This window comes from Ciona robusta, chromosome 3 (assembly GCF_009617815.1).
Source record: "Ciona robusta chromosome 3, ASM961781v2".
Classification (NCBI taxonomy): domain Eukaryota; kingdom Metazoa; phylum Chordata; class Ascidiacea; order Phlebobranchia; family Cionidae; genus Ciona; species Ciona robusta.
The window spans coordinates 5,561,714-5,583,257 of NC_143237.1; the positions used below are offsets into that span (position 1 = coordinate 5,561,714).

A 21,544-nucleotide genomic window follows, 5' to 3' on the forward strand; every position below is an offset into this window, starting at 1 on the left:
ATTATGTGCTAAATAAATGTGTCATCCTCCCCCAACCCTACTAATATAGTTGTCAACAAGCATTTGATATTCCAAAACAGATTTTGTACTGTGTATGTCAGTTCAAAAGTAAATAACAGAAGTTAGAAAAGAATAAATATGTAGCACTTTAAAACAAGGGTACAGTACACTAAAATAAACATGTGCCTCTAATTAATCATTTTAAAATGATACAAAATTCAACAAATTTTTGCTCAGAATACAAACTTTATACAACCTCTAACTCAATAAAATAAAAGGTAAAATATTTAAATTAAACCAAAAACATTGCATTTAAATGTAACCAGAAAACTCTTCAACACATTTACAATTGCTCTAAAATAAAATGTATTTTATCTGCACAGAAACCATACAAAGTTATGGTTGATAATGTGTGCCTTGATACACCTTTGATATCCGCTCAACCACGGGTATTACTGAATAAACCAATTTTCCATAGGAAATATTCAAAGTTCAGTTTCATCGTCAGATGGTGAAGGTCTACTTCTCACCTCCTCATACCACTTGTTTGTTAATCTTTGCATCTCACTCCGATTCTGGATCAGCTCCTGAACATGCAGCAATTAGACAAATTCAAGACAAAGCGTATTAAGTATTCATACAATTATTTAACTTTATACCACGGTTGGTGTTGTGTCATTTTGTATCTAAATAATATAAATAAGTTTGAAATTACCCTTTTTGTTATCCTCCTTGTAAAAAAAGGAACAAGATACTTTGCATCAATATACGCAAATCCTCGCAGATGAAGATCTTCACGAAGGTATTTGTCATCGTACTCCTCTTCTGTAAGCTCTGATATGTGATCAGACTCGATGGCTTGACCCATCTCCTCTGTTTTACTCAGTGTGAGGTTACGATGGTAGGTTCGTTTATCATCAATTTGAAGAAACTGCAACAAAAATTAACTTGTGATCAAAACAATTACAAAAGTGGAAACATAACATAAAATAGTACTAAATTTGCTACAACAAACACTCTATATTACCCAGCACCCTGGTTACACCTTCACATGTACTTATTACCCCACACCCCAACACCAGTAACTAAATTACATGAACGTCTTCGTCCTCTGTGATGGAATAATAGGAACCGTGTAGCTGAGTGTTAGCACACCACTGTACAAGGAAGTTGAATGTATAACAGCACAGATTGATTAAATACTTGGGTAAAGTTAAAAATCAGTACTTTATTTGGTAAATGACAGGGTTTCAAGCTTTTACAAACTTTAGCATTTTAAAAAAGTGAGTAATCGGACAGGCATCAGAATATTATTATTTATCTATTGAACAAGCTACTCAAGCATTCATGGAAGTAGGTACAACAGATATTGAGATATTTTATATGTTGCCAATTACCTTCACCACAGGTAAGGTGGCACCACCGAGCACAAGGATGGTAAACAACACAATAATAAGGGAGGTTGTAATAATAACGTGACGCTTCTCAACACTGTCAAGTTCTAAATGCAAACTCAGAACGTAACAAATTGCACCTCGTAGCCCTGTAAGTATTTTGTTTGTTAGAAAAATAACACCAAATTTTTCTTGTAATTTACCTTTATAAAAATTAACGTAAGAATAAAAATCTGCCGAAATGGTATCTAAATTTAGTTTGCTCACCACTGAACCACATAATAAATTGCATCCTTTTTGTTATCTTTGTTTCACGGAAATAATTAAGCATCCATGACAGTGGATATATATTCAAACCTCTTCCAACAAGAAGCAAGATCTATAAAACAAAGTAGAGTAAAGGATAACTGCCATGTATAAAGTGAAGCAGCAATCATATTGCTGGTAATTTCCTTTTGCATTATAAAAGAATAAGCTACCAAATACACAGTAATAAAAAAGCTCAATCACTGTTGTATCGATACATATTTTGCTAATAACTTGCATCATCAGTTATTTAAACAGAACCCAGTAAAGTAACAGGGAATTAGATGGGAACTTGATATGAGGATAATAATAAACCTGTTAGGTAATTATTTCAGGTCCACTATGAGGTCATAGACAATAGTGGTGGGCGAAATAATAGGTATCAGAATCAAAGTTTTAGCAGAAAAGTCCACATTATTTTATTTATCAAGAATACATAATGACTATTATGCAAGTGAATTATCCAAGGTGTAAATCATGATAGCAATTATTATTTGAGAGAATCATGCAAACTGAGGTAACAGGTATTTACTCACAATACTCCAGATGATAAATGCTGGTTGGAAGTTGTGTTCAAACCCAAATATGGCAAGTCCAAGGTAAGCAAATACACTTGTTTCTGAAAAACAAAGGGAATGTATAAAACAGGGGTTTCCAAACCGCAGCCAGCCATCTGCGGCCCGCAGGAGCAAAATAAATGACCCTCAAAGGACTTCAAAATTACCGATTGCATAGGTTCACAAATAAACATATTACTTTAAAAACTCGTCTAAAATGTTTTATTGATTTCTGTAATAATTTACATTGTCTTTGTTACGTCACAAAAATAGTTATGACTGTCACACATCAGCCAACCTTATACGCTTGTTACTCTGGTAAAGGGGTTATATCGCGACATGATTCAACAAAAAAACTGTGAAACTTTCTTTTACTCCGCAAGTACGTAGTTTAATCTGTTCTAGAAGCCATGTTTATTACCAGCATATGTGTCAAACTTCCTGACCTAACTAACAGTATTCGTTATAACCAAATTTTGGCCAATACAAGTCATGTCGCCAATATAGCAAGGAGAACCTTGCCTGACGCATAATTATAATTTCACATATTGGCCCGCGATAAAATAAGTTTGGGAACCCTTGGTATAAAACAATAGTAAGATGACATTTTTATGGGTTGTAGCTACCTGATAAAAAGGAAAGAGCTCGTAATGTTTGTTGCATGTTGATCTGAGTGACAAGTGAGAGATTGCTATGTGTGTAGTGTGACATCACAATTGCAGATAGTAATATTGCCATGATACCTGTGTAGCGGGAAAACAATAAAAGTCTGATCATTTCTTGGGTTAAATTATGTTGAAAAATCTTTAGAGATAGTTGACCATCAATATTTATATATTAGTAAAAGAGCACAATAGGAAAAACAGCTGATTTTAATATATATTAGGTTAAAAACTTAAATACCACAAATTGAACAGTTTCTTATCAGAGAAAACAAAATATAAACTTTACAAAATCAATGTAAAACCCCAACATATTGCATACAACACAAAGTACAACATAAAGAAGTAACAATCACAGCACAGGATACACTGTTTAATTATTTACTCAGAATGCTTAACAGAAGATATAAATTCTCCAAATAACGACATTAAGGTTACAAACTACAAAGATTAAATGATTGAAAGAAATCCTTTTTATCACAGACTTAACACAGAAATCATTCCACAAAATACCTGATAAGCCACCTGTAAGTATAGCAAAGTTTCATTGAAACTAATTTTGATCACTAATAACAAATTGTTAAATAATTAAACATTTTAAGTGTCATCATGCGCTTGAGCAGTGTTGTGCAGTTTGTCAGCCTATTTAAATTGAGACACTGACCTGATAACTTTAAGCTTTCAGCAAGACCATAAGGAACGTATGCAAATATGAACATCATTCCAAGTTCCAATGATGGTGTTTTCCTCAAATCAACATGCTTCATCACGTATGGAGGGGTTAAGAAATATGTAAAAGTTAGTAGAATAAATAAAAATGTTTTTTTAGGCAGCTCATGACAAATTGAAATTCAACAAAAATATTTTAACAAAACTTATTATTTACATATCTTTTGTGACAGGGAAGTTTTACTGGTATAACATGGGTATTCTATTGCACATCATATGCAAGTTCATACAGGTTACTATTGAAAGAGCGTGTAGAACTGCCAATTTTGGCACAAATTAAGTGACCACAATTATGGTAAACACCTGCCAGTAGCAGTATAATAAACTTGTAACAAGTTTATGAAATCTCGTAAGAAGCACATAAAAGGATATCAGAGCACTGAATAAACCAATAAAGACTCCCAGGAAAGCAGAACCAAACATCATTCGTAAGAAATCACCGACTGCCATAAAGAATATGGAAGTACCTGATGCTGTGGCAAGTTCTGAATCAGCTTTTAAACCTTGGAATGTACTGTAGAAGTATTGTAACTATTTATTTTAACTCAATTTAAAGTTCTAAAAAAGTACAATCTAATAACAGAAATTAAAGAAATATTATAGTATACTGTTTTCCGAAATTGTTATAATACTTGCCTACTTAGTTTTGTTTAAATAAAATATTCCATCAAAATTTAATCGGTTTTGTTTTGGTTATGCTCTTTGCAGTTAAGTTAGTGTAGCTTACTTAGTGAGCACAATAGCAACTGCATCGTTCAGTATGCTCTCCCCGAATACCAACATGTTCAATGTAGGGTCAACGTTTAGTGCTTTGAATATGGCAATTGTTGCCACTGGGTCCACTGCTGATACCAATGAGCCGAATGCAAAGCTGTTCACCATTCATAAAATGTTCAGTTATTTTAATAATACTACACCAATTATAACATAATATATCGGTGATGGATTCAGGATACTACAAATAAAAATATTTTTTTCTTAAAACGTGTTAAAGTTTTAAATTAAAACATCAACAATAACAAAATATGTATGATATAAAAGAAAGAAAATAATAAACACAGAATGGATCACTTACCATTCGGTTAAAGTGAGGTTGTACGCGATACCAGCCACTCCCATAAGATACATTCCCCCACCAACAAACATGGCTGATACTAATGTTCCAAAGACAGCAAAAATTAAGATTGAACCAAAATTTTGAAAGAAATTTCCCTGTTTAAATTTAGTGATCAACGAATATAAAAAACACTGCATGTAAGGAGTACCAACAAATTCAGCAGAACTTCAATTGCAACATAAACTGTTTATGAAGCATGTTATATATGTAAGTTTTAACCTTGTGAAGAGAATATCCTGCTTCAAAAATAATTGGAGGAAGAATCATCAAGAAGAAAGTATTTGGAGATAACATTTCCTCAGCCTGAAATATTTTATGGTTATCATACTGACACCCTATCTGTCTAAACAAAACATTCTTAATATATTATTGTACTTACCAGCCAATTGCCAACACCAGCAGTTTGCATTATCTTTACAATCCCTCCAATTGCAGCACCTGGTAAACCATTTAAAGCATGAGAACGGATTTTGACGGGTGTAAAATATAACAAACCTAAGAAGACAACTGCAATACTCTCTGGCAAGAAGTGAAAGTTCCATCTGATTAGGCAGTGGGTGAGGAGAATACAGAACGCTGAAACGCAATAACAACAGAAAGTTATACTTTGCACTAGATTTGAAAATACTCATACTTGAGCTATTTTTTAACTGGCGTACCAAGAACAAGTAGAATGAAGAAAATCTTCATACTGTCATTCTGCTGCTGAACTTCAGCCTCAAGACCAGTTTGTATGTTTTCTATCACATTATTTTCTTTCTTTTCATCAGATTTGGGTGGTACTGGCGTCGTTTGATTGTTGTTTGCTTCAGTTGGTTCTTCATTTGATTGATTTGTACTGAATAAATGAACTTAACCATGAACAAAATAAACGCATTGGTAGTGGGTTGAGGTTGAGGGAGAGAATATGGTTGGATGTGCGATTATTAGATTTCCGCAATGAGTATAACTTATTTATTCATCGGCCTACCATTATAAAGGTTAGAGGTTGTATCAAGTTTAAATTTATACCACGCATGCCTATGAATAATACTTCAATGCAAGATAAACACACAAGTTAGTTAGTTTATATCAACTTGACTGAAAAGTAATCAAGGGACTTACAAATATTCCATTCACATGGACAAGCTTCTATAGCTATACATTAGCTTTTGTTAATGCTTAGTCTTCAAGTAGTTTGAACAAAATCTTATTTAAACAACATTGGGTGGCGGGAATACCACTCTGGCTTTAATTGCTATGATTTACTTTGAATTACTAAAATGCTAAATTTTTAATACAAGTATTCTCTAAAATATACAATGGCTATAAAGTGTAATATATATGTGCGTGGTAACCTGTTTGAAATTATTTCTGCTTTTGCTGCTGGCGTTTCTTTGTCTTTTTCCACAGGTAACGGTTCGCCATACACCGTAAGTGTTCCAACAGTTAACAGTAGTATCGCTTGAACTAGCAAGAAAAACACAACTTTCTTTACTAGCATGTTTGCTGTTGTACCGATCCAATTACCCGACGTTGTTTTAGCTTACAGTTATTTTATCTTTTCGAGTTACTCTCCTCGAAACGTAAATTTGACTGTTCAAGTGGGGAACGAGTGACGGCCACTGTAAACAATACGACACACGAGCATAGCTTGATCACATGACCACCAGTGATCTGTCGCGATGACGTCAAATGTTTCGATGCGACAGATATGATTCAAATACTGTTAACCAGAGTCCGTATATAAAGATATACGGACTATTTATATACGGACTCTGCTGTTAACCAAAGCCATAGAAATTCTTTTGCTTTGCTGGTAACGTAACGCGGACAATAACTTTTTTGTAATGTACAACAGAACGTTTTTTTTACAAATATCATGAAGCATTTAGTTACGAAACTAATATACGTGTTTAGTATTCTGCACAAAATGTTTGTAGTCAAGCCACGTTGTCTTCACATAAAACTGGAAATGCAGCACTGCAGTCGCTTGCCCTCCATGTGCCACTTAGCATTAAAACACAATCTTTTGTAAAATCGTGTATGGAATTGGCTGGACTCCATACCAAGGGACTTAAATACGTCCCATCAGCCCAAACAAATTTTCCTTCACTTCTGCGGTCATCTAGGCCAATCCAAAAACTGGGAAATTTATCTTCAAAAAACTTGTATATTTTCCTACAAAAACAAAATTAAAACAACTAACATAAGTGCAAAAAACAAACAAATTGTCTTACTGCATGATTTTATTTGACTTTGGGCCATGTGCAGCAATATTTGCTTGTAGTGATTGACATGCAGTGATCCCAGAAGAATAATCATACAGTTGAGTTGTCACTAAGTATTGAAATCCATTTTCTGGAGAAAACCAACCTTCTCTTACACCTAAAACATAAATATATTTGTAAAAAATACTTTGTTACTATGATTTAGATATACTTTATGATTAAAGTAAAACAGGCCCCAGTCAAGGCTTCATTAAATCTGTTTAATTACAGTAACGAACAATGTATTTATGTAATTTAAATAACCATTTTGTAACCTAATCAGTTAGGCAACTTTATAGTATATATAATAATAAATCAATGAATGTAACTTACTTTGTTCTCTTGTGGTTGGAAAATGGCGGTGGTTATAACATGGGTGTTCTGTTTCTTACACCTCATGCCAGCTTATGAGTTATCTAGTATGTTAATTTGTGGGTGATTTTTGAGAGGGATTTTTTAAGTAATACCTGTTTAAACTTGTTAAGTAATACCTACAGTAATACCTGAACATGTAACTTCTAAAGGGTATAGGCATTCAGAAGCAATATCCCACCCACTTTCAGAACAGTGCATCAGTGATATTTCACCCACACCACAATGAGATGGATGCAATAAACCCTAAAAACAAATATTTTAGGACAAATTTAAACATAACTTGAGCTTGTGCATTGTAACCTCGACAGGTGCTTCACAAAGAACATAGACTTCTTGGGTACAGTTGAAGTTTCCCCATTTGTATAAGCCACTTACAAAAGAAATACCAGCACAACTAGATATGACATTATTTTCCAAACCATTTGCCCAATTTGAAGTAGTTAATTCTGTTCCATTTGCCCATAACCACTTTCCTGTGTCAAAATCATATTGCAAACCAAACAGCAGAGGAGTGTCCATTTGCATTGGAGCAAAGTGATCGTATAATTTCCTAAATTTGTAATAAGTGATGTGCTTGTTCTAAAGTTTTACTACCAATCTTGTTCCAGTTACCTCATAGTAGAAATATCTTGTGGTCCTTTGACTGCAATTGATGATCTCATAGTTTGACAGGTTAATTTACCCATGTTATAATTTTCGACAACTTCTGTAATCTTATATTGAAATCCATTGCCTGGCATATACCAGTTATCTCTTTTAGCTTAAAATATAATGGATTATGTCAACATGATATTTATAATAACCTACTAATTTATAGTAACATTACTTTACTGTTTAAATTTTAGTAGAAATGTTTATGAGGTACCTGTGCATGTTACATGAAAGTTTTTCAAGCAGTCATCCAATGAACACATCAGATCAGCATATCCAGACTTACATTCCAAAAATCTCAACATAGACTGTAATAAAATTCACTTTAAATTTACATAATTTGTAAAACCAATTTTTAAATAATAAAATGTAATCTCTTCAAATGACTTTTTTGGACTTTGGTTCAATGATTGAACAATGTAGAGGACCTCTAAATTACAGTATATGAAAAGCTTTTATCTTAAGTGTGTTTAACTAATACAATATAATAATAAGTTTTACAGTTTCATATAGAAAACTGTTTTTATGTTTAAATCCTTACTTTGTCTTCACAAACACCATGAAATGACCATCCATCGCACCTTTCATCAGAAAATAATTGACCTTTAGCCAATGTTAGTGAAACACAATCCTGATTCCAATAATTGTTTGGTTGTGCTCTATACCAGTTTACCACAGTGCTGTTCAAAGGGCTACCATCCTCCCAAAGGAACTTGCCTTCCTGGAAATCATCTTTTAACCCAACAACAACTGAATGATATAAATTGGCCAAGTCCAACATTTGATACAGCTTTCTATAATGGTGAAAATGAATCATTTTACCAAGATTGACATTTTCAACTAAAAATATTTTAAAATAGATACCTATCTTTATGAAGATTGCAACTAAACTATAATGGCAGAAACAATCTTACTTTAACACAGTTTGATATTTAAAACCCATCACAGCCATTCTTGATTGCATGTTTCTGCAATACATGGTTGCTGCAATATAACTTGAAGTAGTTGGGGTTAAATTATACTGGTAACCATTACCAGGAGATATCCAACCAATACGTTGACCTAAAATGATTCAGAAATTAAACAACAGTTCATGGGGATTTTTGAACTCTTAATACCACTGCAAGTAAGATGGTGTACATCACATTCTGATATTAATTTCCATCCTGTTTTTGAGCATTTAACCAAATAATTTTCATTTTTGCTGCAATCATTGGATGTTACAAGTGTCTGCAAAACAGTAGAAATAGTTGGACACTCCACATATTTTGTTCAACAGCATTCACTTACCAGAGCCTCACACAAAACAAACATTGGTTGATTGCATTCATAATCTACCCACAGTGCTCCTGATTGCCTTGTTCCAGTATTGACAGGACCAGCGCAATAACCAGGTCCATTTGATCTTGGTTCATCCTTGTACCAGTAATTAGAGGTAACACTACTTCCATCTTCCCACTTCCAGGAATCCACACCCTCTCTTACCTCTCTTGTTAGACCCAGTGCTACTCTACCATGCACCCGGTTGAATACATTGCTATAAATTTTTCTGCAATCAAAAATTGAAAATTTAAGTATGAATATAGGGTATCATTTTTTCTGATTTAGCTACTGTACTTGTAAGTGATAATGTTTTTTGCACCATGTACTGCAACAGTTGCATTCAGTGCAACACATGCTGCTTTTCCTGCTGAAAAGTTTTCAACTTTTGGTGACACAATGTATTGATAGCCATTTCCTGGGGCATACCACCCTTGCCTTTCTGTAAATAAGTAAACAAAAAAACAGTTATCAGCCTTGATGAAGAGTCAGCTTTATTTTAAATCCTAAAGACATTTTTACCTGAACATGTAACTTTATATTTTTCTTCACATTCACTCTGTGTACATTTTATCACTAAATTTTCATTTGGACCACAATCATCGTTTGGCATTGGATCCTAAATATAAAAGAGTCCAAAATAACTCGTTAAAATATTGTTTGAAAAACTTACTATTTTCATTTCACAAACTGCCAATCCATTGCCGGCACAAGTAAAATCATACCATGCTTCATATTGGGAAAGCTGACTGCCCCCACATGGTTGATTCACAGAATTTTCTGGCTGTGGATTGTATCTGAACCAATAATGCCACATGCTCTCACTGCTAGTTAACATTTGACCATCACCCCACTGCCATTTACTGTTCACGTATTTTAAATCAAAATACAATCTTTTTGGTTGTGGCAGCAAAAGATTGGTAAATAGTTTGCTGGAACAGAATTTAAAGGGCAAGATTACTAACAGCTCTGCAGTGCAACACTGGTTGTTTTATCAATGTTGCTTAAATTAAGATAAATGCTTACCGCATGACAGTTTTATTTCTAGGACCTGTATAAGCCAACCTTGCGTTCTGGTTTTTACATTTTTCTTTTGCAGTAGTATATCCACTACATGAGACAACAAAATACTGGTAACCATTGCCAGGAGCATACCACCCATCTTTCAAACCTAAAATATTTACATTGTGTTGCATGATAGCTTTGGACATGTCTACTTCAATACAGTTTTACAACCTGAACATGAAACATAAAGTTGGGAATCACATTTCTGTTCCTTCAATCCACTGTGTTCACATTTCATCAAATAGCTTTCATTTGCTGAACATTTCACAGGTATTAAATATGGTGGGCCCTTAGAATTTTAAAAGAAATTAACATACACAACAATTTATTAAAACAGTTTTACATATTTTAGCCGATTAAAATATAACAGATTCTAAAATAAGAGAGAAGCAGTTGTCAGGTAGCGTCTGGTTGGAACAAATGAATGCACAACTTTATACTTACCAGAGTTGCAGATACGTTCTGATATTTATGCATCGTGCTAAACATGTTTATGGACCTGCAAACTGTGTCTTTAATTTTCATTTGAACATCCATGGTTGTATGTGATGACTAAGTATAAATGTTAAAAAGTGAAATTGGTTTAACTAGTTATAAATTAATGTGACAAATGTAACTTGCTTTATCACGGCGTGGTGTGAAAACAAGTAAACAACAGTAGTTATAACACTGATGTTCTGTTCCATACACCATGTGCCCATTTAGCCTACTAGTTTCTATCCGTTCAACTTTGTAAGTAGTTATTTTTTCCCGGATGCCAATTTATACAACCCATTATTGACCGCTTGGTAGGATCATTCGCTGAAGTGTCTTGTCCAAATGTGCATACACCACTCTAAGAGCAGCGATAAGCCTTGAACCCATACCCTTTGGGTTAGGTGGCAGACAGACTAACCACTGTGCTATGGTGGTAATAACTTATATACATGTGCAACAAACACACTTTACAAACTGCTCTCCAGGTGACATTAAAGTAGTCGACATCATCAGCAATATACACAACTCCTTTTGTTTTCTCTGATAGCTTGAGAGGCCCTGCAGTGAGACGTTGTAATACTTTTTAATCCTGGACCCAATATTGTTTATTGAATTTAAAATATGGGACCCAACATGATTTATATAATCTCTGATAAATTTTACCTTGACAATTGGTCAGTCGACATGACCACTCTGCAACTGCATCACCTACACATGTTGTTTTCGTTTCAGGTTCCACTAAAAGACAAGTTCTTTCCCTTCGTTTGGACCCAGTGCCACATTTATGTTTATTTGAACATTCACTCCATGGACCCCATGACGTCCAGTCTGTAATAACATATATTCGACTGGTTTAAATATGTTCAATGATCTATGTTGATTTAGTTTAATTTGTTATTAAAACCATCCACTGTTAAAAAAAACAGAAGAATAAACGTAAAAGGGTTATTCGTCCAATGAGACTGTGTAAAAAATACTGGTATACACAATACACTTACACGGACAAGTAATTGTGTTACATAACTCCTTGTCTACAGATATCCCCCTGCACATCCATGAACGACTTGTTTTTTCGCAAAGTCTTGTTCGTTTGCGAAACCCACTTCCACATTCCACACTGCAACTCGACCACCTACTCCACTGTGACCATTTAGCCAGAAAACCTAAGTATAAAAACAAACCAATATATCGCGTGTATATAGGCTGGTAGTAAAAGCCGCTATAAGGTAACAGGTGCGAAAAAATTAAACACTCGCAAAAGGTTTAGCGGCTACCGGTGTCGTGAAATATTTGGGCGGTAGCTATTGCGCATGCGTTGCACCGCTACTGCGCACGAACAGAAAGTCGATCTATATAATTTAAGACCAATTAAATACAGTCCGGCTGGAGATTAGTTTGAAGCAAAATAATATTAAATACAGGCTTGTACAGTTACATTGAACAATTCTGCCACCTACACTGTTGTCATCGCGGTGGCTGATTACATTATTGGTTTCGAGACATCGTGCTGTGCCTAATTTAAGGTAGAAAAATGGCCCCCAAACCGCTGACTCTGACACTATTGTTCTAGTACTTAAAGTAAACATCTATTGTAGGCTTGATATAACATACAACTCATTTATGCTGGCTTTAAATCGTAAACTTGAAGTTCATCGTGTAAACGGAGTGCCCGGATCCTTTTTAACAAAGGGGTTGCATTAATTTTTTTTCCTAATTAGAATGACATTTGGTCCGATCTTCGGGGCATGCGCAGTGAAGTCGCCGCGCAATAGCGCCTGATCCAAATTTAACAGCCGGCCAAAAAATATTACAACACCGAGGACCTTTTTGTATCGAGCCTCATGTGTCTTGTTTATTGTTTTAAGTTCATAATCATACGTCTTTTCGGTGTTAAGTTTGTAGATTGTACGCTATTGAATCAATAATTAAGAAAGCCTATACACCATACAGTAATCTGGTCTGTAGCGGTGAGCCGTTAGAGCAGCGTCGAAAACTCACTTTGCGCAACACCTCTTACCTTTCAATGGGAAGTTTAATTGCTGACACTGCGTCTTGTTTCTTTCTTCATTCTGTTGATGGGTGAAAAGCGGGGAGCACAGGTTGTCGGTACCACACGCTTCCGCGCAAGGAGCTAGGTGTTTCTAGTAAAGAAGAATGACAAAAACGATAAGAACACACACAGTATAAAAATAGCACATGATTGAAGAATGAATAAATTTAACTAATTTACAACGACAGTCGTTTTGATACGTGTCTACCATGTATATACCCGCTTACGAGTTATAATATAACTCAGCGCTGGGTAATGATTTTCGCGAAATATTTACAATAGATGAAGCAATTGCCGTTAAATAATTTGCTCAAGAACACACACGCACACAGCAGAGGTACAGAAGCGTTGATCCCCGATGAAATTCCAAAAGTAAATATACGACAGCGCAAAACATAAAATCATCTCCCATGCGCATATATCGAAATAATATAGTAGGATTGGGGTAGACGGGACACCTTTAGCATATAATATCCGAATACCCTGAATGTGTTTTAGACAATTAACAACGGTATGTGGGAGTCAAGAGATGACGATTTTATATTTTTTGATTTTTTTTATGTCTTACAAAATGGGAAAATAAAATAGAATGAAACGGTGTCCCATATTCCCCCACCCTACTATAATTAGGAAGTTTATAGGCTGTAACCTTACCAATCTATCGACCAGGATAAAAGCATCTCGGCTGTAATAACGCGACTCTTCCTTCCTAATAAGACCTTTGATCACTGGGATCCATCCAGCTTCTTTCTGGATCCATTCGAATGGTTTCGGGTTTAGCGACATTCGGCTCACATAGTTGAGTTCGCAAGTATAGTCGTTGTGGTGGAAGTTAAACGACATACATCTGCAGTAAAAATTATCCGTTTTAGTCGTTTTATTCGGCGACATAATACACCAATGTATCCATAAATAAACAACAACAGAACAGTTTGGTTTTAAATCTTGTATACGCCTTGGCCTACTTGAATTTTATTAGTTAGACATAAATTTAACAAATAGTTTCACAGTAAGACATAAATTAAAGAAATATATTAACGGTAAAACTAACTTTTTGTGTTAAGGATGTCAGTAACATCTTTATAATTCTAAGAAAAAATATAAAAGGAGCAAAATAAATTAGCTATCTGGTTTATTATTGTAAAGCTACAGTGCCTACATGTCAGAACAATGGTACGCAAAATCAATCTGCCAGAAGAGCTTTATTGAATTTTTTACGTCCGCGGCACAAGCAGTGTAGGCACAAGTGTGATATAAAGTTGAGTGGGGAAGATGGGACACCGTTGTATTCTATTTCTCGTCCCATTTGTTAATAAACAAAAAACATTAAAAAAAATTATAAAACCCGTAGCCTCACAACTTTCATCATCCGTTGAAGTTAATTGTTCAAAACACGATCAGAATATTGGGATATTATATGCTAAAGGTGTACCATCCTACCCCACAGGACTATATCATTTTTTTAAGTAATAAATATGGTCGAATGTTATAGTTACTTCTTCAGTAAGAGAATATATGGATACCTGTTATCCTTGAAGCAAGTCAGCGAGCACTGGTATACGAAGTAGGAGGGGAACGTACGGTAGGTGAATCCAGACAAATAAAATCCAACGTCGCTGACATCTGCATCGGAATTGTTCGACCACGAGTGGTAAGGTTGTTGTGTATTGTGCAGGGCAGAGTTAGAAGCATTACATACGATAGCCTCAACTACTCTATACGATAGCATTACAAATAGTACCAACATTTTGCATCACAAAAAGGTTAGTTCTTATGTTCCAGCGCAATAAACTTATTTATATGAAACTAAAATTCAAGTTCCTATTTAAACTATAAATATAGAAACGACATTAATAATTTATTACTATAATAATACGTTTACACGCTATTTGTATGTGTGTATTTCAACATCATTCTTAATTCCTAAAGGTAACAATGAACTTTCGAAACAGGTAATTTTATGTCTGCTTCAACACAATGATCTTTATTGATTCTAAGGACACGTAAATTCGATGTAGACAAAGAAACTTGATGAATGAGTGAATGAATGAGTGTAACTTACTTTATCCTCGCGTGGGCGGAAAACGATAGTCGTTATAACATCACATCCAGCTTACGAGTTACCATGTATGTTACTTTGTGGGTGATTTTTTCATATATGACTGATAATTTAGACAACCCTTTACTGACCACTGGGTTAGAGCAATTGCCGTTAAGTGTCTTGCCCAAGACACATATTCCCACAATGGTAGCAGCGACGAGCCTTGAACCCATAACCTTTGTCGGTGTTGATAAAAATCCCTTCTTTAAATTTTAACAGCGCAATCGAAATTATATGTACGTCTGCGGTTCCAATGAATTCTCTACCTTTCTTTGGTATGTTGGGTTGTCACAAAAAACATCAAACGACATATATGTAGACATTATAAAAACGCCCTTTTAAGTTTTTCTTCTTCTGTTTTTAAGTTATAGAAATCTATTTTTAGTGGTTTGTTTCAGTTGTTTGTCAAGAGATATTTAAAATTGTATCTCTGATTCTCAGAGTTGTGGCGATTAAATAGTATTTGCTCTCTTTATTGAACTAAATCACATCAGCTGTCAGGATTCGGGGAGTTCCCAACTGATTACGTCACGGCAATCAAAACCATATCTCTTAACAATAGATTAATACAGAAAAGGAAGTTCGTAGACTCGCGGTGTATCTGTAACTTTCCGATAACCCAAAGCGCACAAATTTACTTGTGCCTCTGACGCACGACCGCCGATCTCCTTATGTTCTTGTTTAAAAAGAAAAATTCTGCCGTTGATGTGACCGCATGTGAAGCTCGCGACAATGAGCGCGAGGAAGACGGATTCGTGTTAGTTGGGGAGACCAGCGATGAAAAGTCGACGGTAAAACCAAATAACCCCGTTAACCATGAACCACCACCAAAATACGAGGTATGCCAACAGCAGTCAACACATTAATTAATGTATATAAGTTGTTATTTCTTTACAGGCAATTAACGTTTTACATGACACTTAAACTTTAAAACAATCAATTGTCAATTGTTAATAACCTGTAGTACTAAAGACATTTTTTTTAAACAGAAACTTAACGAAGTCTCTACTCCGAGCGGAAGTTATAAAGCTGAACAACATACACCACAACCTGAACAATGTAATCAAACCAATCAAACCCCAAATGTTACTTCCACCCATCAACCTACCCACCACAGTGGCAAACATGACAGTTCTTTTGCAATTCAGGATATTCCCTTTCGATTTGCAGGCTCTGTCCAAGTCGCTGCCAATCTTAGGCTTCAAACATGGGATATAAGTGATGTGATGCCAAACGTGTGGAGTGACTTGTCAGAGTATAGTTATGATTTTACAATGGAATATAATGTTCTTGAATGAAACATTTTTGTATCTTTTTAATGTAGTGCAATAGTGTTAAGTCTAATTGGACTAACAGTATTGCCGATCCAGAAATAAGTTTAAATATGGGGTGCACCTGCATTTTTTTATGTATATACATATTTACATGTGTTTGTTTAAAATTGGAAATTGGGATAGTATCTATTTATAATAGATATGTATCTTTTTTTATTGTTTTGCAACCACATAATGTTACTGCTATGCAATTTAACCAATGGTTGTCAAGTTTGTTTTTTATTGTACAAACATTAGGTATGAAACTATAAATAAAAAGTACAAAATCAAGAATGCTTAGTGCCATATTAAATGTAGAAACTTTTTAGTGTATAGATGTAATAATTATATAAGAAATTCTTTGCCAGTATCAGATACCACCACATCCGAATACTTTATTCCATTCTTCATACATTGACAAATCTTTCTTAGAAACACTGGGCCGAACTCTTTCCAATGCTTTGTTGAAATCTTCAACTGCAATTGGCCGAACATCATCTGTGCTGATTTTACTTATATCCTGAAACTAAACAAATACAGCTGAATGATGTTTTCGATTCCAAAACGTAACCAAGTAATGAGGTACCAGAGCGTGCAAATTTTACATTATTTATCAAACATACCAATCTTACTATTGCAATAAATTGACATGCTTGATATTATTTCCAAAAATAAGGGCTTTTTCCAAAAAAGGGTAATGTACCTATCCCAATTTAAAAATACTATACCAATTTTACAGTGGTGCTATATTATACTATTTACCATAAAGAGTTGCAGAAAAGTTTTAAGATTAAAAGAGTAGCAAACAAAGTTTGTAGAGCACTGCTTCATATTACCTGTAAACTTCTTATTGGACCCAATGCTGCTTCCTTACATAAGTTGGTCACATCAGCTCCGGAAAACCCTTCCGTTCTTTTGACAACTGATAATATTTCTTCTTCTGTCATTCTATATGATTGTTCTTGTAACAGTTTTGTAATAATCTGAAATAAGTTGAAAACAATTTGAGTAAAAACTTCTGGTAAAAAAAGCCAAAACCAAAGCTGAAAATATCAAAAACCTGTTCTCTAGCTCCATCTTCAGGAAGCGGTATGTATAATCTTTTCACAAGACGCCTTCTTGCAGCTTCATCAATCTCGTGTGGTCGATTAGTTGCTCCAACAACCAATATCCTGTCTTCTGATGACGTGGTTGCTCCATCCAATTGTACCTAAATAAATACAATTCTGGCCATCTTCCCGATAGTATCAAAGCTGTGTTTGTATCAAGGGGAATGTCACAAAAAATAAGAATTATATAGGTGTTCAAATATCCTAAAGATACCACAAAAGTTTCAAAAAACAAAACAATCTCTGAAAAAAATGTGTGAAATTGAATTGCTGAAGTAACATGGGATTTCCCATAAAGATATCCCCCAACTTGACCATTTCTAAACTACTAAAAAAAAACTAATTTAATATGAATGCCCAACTTACGAAAAATTCTGTTTTTATTCTCCGAGATGATTCATGTTCAGAATCAGAGCGTTGTGAAAGTAGTGAATCAATTTCATCAATGAAAATGACAGCAGGCTGGTTGATACTGGCTACAGCAAATAAAGCTCTCACCTGATAAATAATCAAGTTACATGAAAATTTTTTAAACACAAAGTCCATTGCTTACAGTGGCGCAGTCAGGGGGGGGGGGGTTTGGAGGTCGCAACCCCCTCTTTTTAAACCAAAAATTATAAAAATTAAAAAAAAAATTTTTTTTTGATTAAAACCGCCCCCCTTTTTTTTTATTGGCTGCGCCACTGATTGCTTAGTTTGGAAAATTAACAAAAACAGATTAGAAGCAGTAATATGTTGTAACATTTTACCATTTTTTCTCCTTGACCAATCCATTTGGATGTCAAAGAAGAAGCACTGATGCTGAAAAAAGTTGCACCAGATTGACTTGCGATGCATTTTCCAATCAAAGTCTTTCCTGTTCCTGGTGGACCAAACAGTAGTATACCCTGCAATGTACCAAAGCCTATTTTACACAATTTTAACTTAAACTCGACAAAAGTTGAAATAAAAGTTACTGTTCCTTGCACTGTACCTTTGGAGGACCCCTTAACCCAGTAAATATATCAGGTCTCATCATTGGCCAAATTACCACTTCTTTTATTGTAGCCTTGGCATATTCCAGTCCTGCATTTCAAAGACATATATTACATGTAAAACAATTATATAAAAATATGTATGGCGTTAAAGTCTAAGTCAAGTCATACCGGCTATGTGATCCCAATGTATTGGTGCACCATGGTCCATCACCTCACTCATAACAAGTTCAATCAAATTTGGGTCAATTCCTTTCAATTTTGGGTGAATATCACTGTCCAATTTATCTGATGGATCTGCGCTAACTTTGTACTTCTATTTTTAAAGGAAACAGAAAAAAAAATCTCTTGTAAAATAGATTATTATATTGGTAAGTCGTTACAAAAAGGTATAGAAACAAACTGCTAACAAGTTAGTACTGTTCATAATGTCATAATTGAAAAAAAATCAATTTCCAGAGTACAATTTCAACATTTCTTTCTAGTGTAATTTACTTTTTATGAGTTGAAGAAAACTTCAGCCCCTAGTTCTACTGCTGTGCTGCACCATGAGTCCCGATGCTTAATAAAATGAATTGAATTAAACATACCATTGGCCCATTGTCTTCTGTGCTGTCTTTATGATTTGATGGTGGAACAAACTTGGAAAAACATTGGTTTCTTCTAACACCTAAACTTTTCTTTGGACTGAAACCTAAACTTTTCTTTGTAGGATTTGCTGTGTGATAAAAATTTAAAATAAATGTTTTTGTTTGAAAGTTAGAAATCAAAGGTGATCTACCTTGCGGAGAGTGTCTTTGGTTTTTCTTCTTCTGGTTGATACAGAGTTGTTCTCGTGCAGATTTAAAAACATGAGGTTTGTTGTCGTCTGTAATAACATATAAATATGCAAATTGAGTAATTCAGTATTTTCTGTACTATGTTAAAAACAATAGACAGCTAAATAGGCACCTAATCTGGAATGACAGTGTAGGCACTGGACAGGTAAACCCAAAAATTGTTTAGACTGAATAAATTAGTAAAATAAACATTACAATCAATCAAGTTCAATTTGTGGCACAGCAATGCAAGTCACAACCATTCAAGCCGCCTTTACATTTTAAATTGTTAAGCTCCTATGCAGGCATGCAAAAACAAAAAAGAGGCCAAAATGAATTGGCATTTAAGTTTTTTTGGCGTTTTTTTCAATTGTTTCCCACATTAATGGCAGATTTATGATAACAGAATGCTGTTTCTTGGATTAGAAGTTAGAACTTTAAAGTATGAAATCAATTGTTATACAGCCGGCAAATTAGACAGATTTCCATTCACTTCCAACTTTCCACTGTCAACAGTTTTTAAAAGTAGGCACTTTTTACACCGCTGCACGCCTGTACGCGTACCTATGCATACCTTCACTATCACTTTGTGACGCACCATCATCAAGTCGTGTTCTTTTGCCAGACGGACCTTGATTGAGGAAAGCTGTTGATGCTGGATTGGATCTGACATTATAAACGGCTTTACTTGGTTTACAATCCATATCAGTGTGTTGTGTCTTGCTTGCTTGCCCTCCCACATTTGCACTTTTTTGAAAATATTTGTTTATTAATGTTTTATCCGAAAACAAGCAGATATTTTTTTCATTTCCACTGCATTTTAAATGGCTAGTTGTATCAATTATTTGCTTGACAGAGTCAAGGCCAACTATCCCTTTCTCTGTAAGGCCAGATTTCCATGTTACGTGCTGGCTTTGTTCTTTGATTCCAGAAACAAGGGACAATGTGTTTTCGGAATAATTGTTTAAACCATTTGCACCAGAATCTAGAATAAAACAAAGTTTTAGGCAGTGATGAAGAATCCTCTCGTACATAGCAGAGTAGGCTGGTGGAAAGTGTTAAAGGTTGGTGGAATGGTGGTTAATGGTTGGGGGCAAGTGGTTATAGAGGTAAGTGGTTATAGGGGTTAGTGGTTACAGCAGTTAGTGGTTAGCAAATAAGGTAGGGGGAGATTCTTCACTGGCATTGAGATTTAAAACAAAGTTTTACATTACTTTATTACATTTTCCCCATTTTGATCTTATATGCCAGGATGTAATACTATTACACACTACAATTATTACTAACATATAACATGTTGCGTTTAAAAATGTGTTTACCGTCTACTATTGCTACATATGATTGTGTTTCATCAGAGAGACATTTTAAACCAAATCGAGTGCCAACATCGTGCGAGGCCAAGCTTGCAGAAATATGCGCAATATTTTGCCGAAGTATTCCTGCCTTCTTTGAAGCTGTTGGATTAGCGGATTGAAAAGTAAAATTTCTTTGTTGCCAAGTGTGAAGATTTTCGTTGTGTGAACCCATTTCTTAATTCATGTTTACATCAATGTTTACGATTTTTTATTTCGCGCGATTGTTACGCATGATCAGTTTTTGGGGAATTCCGCAACAAATGAAAAAGCCTATTGTGGGGAATAAATCATAGAAGGGCCCCAAGTTTGACAAGTAGTTTTGTAATACTACCAGGGCAAAAAGCAAATAGATTCGGAACGGTGGATAATAACGTAGAGAAAATTATTTTAAATTTTAAATTTGCGGAACTGTATTTCATGTTAACACTTTTATTTATACGCCTTAATATGTTTATATATACTATACTTATTATCATATTGTTTTCCAAAGAAATCAAAAGATTTTGCACGCTGAAGACGTCGCGAAAATGTCAGAGGATAAAAGTTTATGATTTTTATGAAATGTACAAATCGCCGAAAATAATCCGCTTTCTGTTTGTTTGTGAAGTTCTTAGGTCACCGAACTTGGATTAAACAGTGTAGGGCGTTGATAATATGCTCTTTCTCAAAGGATAACTATAAATTTCGTTTGTGGCAGACACTGTAGAACTAGAATATTCAATGAATTGCGTATTAATGTGTTTACACGGGGTGTGGTAATGTATGTTCCAATTACGTTCGGATTTTTTTGTTCTCATAAAAGTTTTTCCATTTGTCTGGTGTTTCAATATTGTTTAAAGTGTTTGTGGGTTAAGCATAATCGACATTGCTGCCGATTAAACGTGTAGGATAAAACCTGTAAAAGTTGTTATGTAATATCAAA

The 21,544-nt window shown here is 34.7% G+C and overlaps 4 protein-coding genes across 10 annotated transcripts; 1 reads left to right on the plus strand and 3 right to left on the minus strand.

The window, feature by feature from the left end:
• Window positions 1-62: 62 nt before the first annotated feature.
• LOC149738500 (sodium/hydrogen exchanger 8-like) lies at window positions 63-6,446 on the minus strand. Of its 4 annotated transcripts, none has more exons than XM_089875397.1 (16): window positions 6,103-6,446; window positions 5,458-5,603; window positions 5,261-5,341; window positions 5,145-5,203; window positions 4,985-5,068; window positions 4,724-4,860; window positions 4,376-4,519; window positions 4,021-4,162; window positions 3,584-3,689; window positions 3,433-3,444; window positions 2,884-3,000; window positions 2,237-2,319; window positions 1,662-1,773; window positions 1,398-1,543; window positions 716-931; window positions 63-587 (listed from the first exon to the last, which is right to left on the minus strand). In XM_089875397.1, exons 1-16 carry the CDS (start codon window positions 6,246-6,248, stop codon window positions 486-488), a joined length of 1,833 nt encoding a protein of 610 aa, XP_089731523.1. In that variant the 5' UTR covers window positions 6,249-6,446; the 3' UTR covers window positions 63-485. The 4 variants fall into 4 exon arrangements, with proteins under 4 accessions (XP_089731523.1, XP_089731521.1, XP_089731524.1 ...); XM_089875395.1 differs by having other exon boundaries at window positions 5,425-5,603; XM_089875398.1 differs by lacking the exon at window positions 6,103-6,446 and adding an exon at window positions 5,870-6,073 and having other exon boundaries at window positions 5,425-5,603.
• A 130-nt stretch (window positions 6,447-6,576) lies between these two features.
• LOC149738501 (C-type mannose receptor 2-like) lies at window positions 6,577-12,190 on the minus strand. Of its 4 annotated transcripts, none has more exons than XM_089875389.1 (19): window positions 11,901-12,183; window positions 11,566-11,730; window positions 11,369-11,460; window positions 10,870-10,977; window positions 10,597-10,714; window positions 10,387-10,531; window positions 10,034-10,292; window positions 9,883-9,979; window positions 9,658-9,802; window positions 9,331-9,589; window positions 9,159-9,270; window positions 8,955-9,102; window positions 8,582-8,834; window positions 8,255-8,348; window positions 8,002-8,149; window positions 7,690-7,939; window positions 7,518-7,632; window positions 6,985-7,132; window positions 6,577-6,925 (listed from the first exon to the last, which is right to left on the minus strand). In XM_089875389.1, the coding sequence occupies exons 1-19, from the start codon at window positions 11,953-11,955 to the stop codon at window positions 6,688-6,690; spliced, it is 2,949 nt and encodes a 982-aa protein (XP_089731515.1). In that variant the 5' UTR covers window positions 11,956-12,183; the 3' UTR covers window positions 6,577-6,687. The 4 variants fall into 4 exon arrangements, 3 of the variants coding, with proteins under 3 accessions (XP_089731515.1, XP_089731516.1, XP_089731517.1); XR_016384692.1 differs by lacking the exon at window positions 6,577-6,925 and adding an exon at window positions 7,348-7,430 and having other exon boundaries at window positions 6,994-7,132; window positions 11,901-12,190; XM_089875390.1 differs by lacking the exons at window positions 11,369-11,460; window positions 11,901-12,183 and having other exon boundaries at window positions 11,566-11,697.
• A 3,392-nt stretch (window positions 12,191-15,582) lies between these two features.
• On the plus strand, window positions 15,583-16,660 carry LOC149738502 (uncharacterized). Its single transcript, XM_089875817.1, has 2 exons — window positions 15,583-15,892; window positions 16,043-16,660. The coding sequence occupies exons 1-2, from the start codon at window positions 15,725-15,727 to the stop codon at window positions 16,349-16,351; spliced, it is 477 nt and encodes a 158-aa protein (XP_089731943.1). The 5' UTR covers window positions 15,583-15,724; the 3' UTR covers window positions 16,352-16,660.
• On the minus strand, window positions 16,588-20,918 carry LOC149738503 (fidgetin-like protein 1). Its single transcript, XM_089875816.1, has 11 exons — window positions 20,587-20,918; window positions 19,842-20,252; window positions 19,231-19,317; window positions 19,040-19,167; window positions 18,621-18,765; window positions 18,449-18,540; window positions 18,225-18,362; window positions 17,842-17,973; window positions 17,427-17,576; window positions 17,203-17,349; window positions 16,588-16,892 (listed from the first exon to the last, which is right to left on the minus strand). The coding sequence occupies exons 1-11, from the start codon at window positions 20,792-20,794 to the stop codon at window positions 16,737-16,739; spliced, it is 1,794 nt and encodes a 597-aa protein (XP_089731942.1). The 5' UTR covers window positions 20,795-20,918; the 3' UTR covers window positions 16,588-16,736.
• Between the last annotated feature and the right edge of the window lie 626 nt (window positions 20,919-21,544).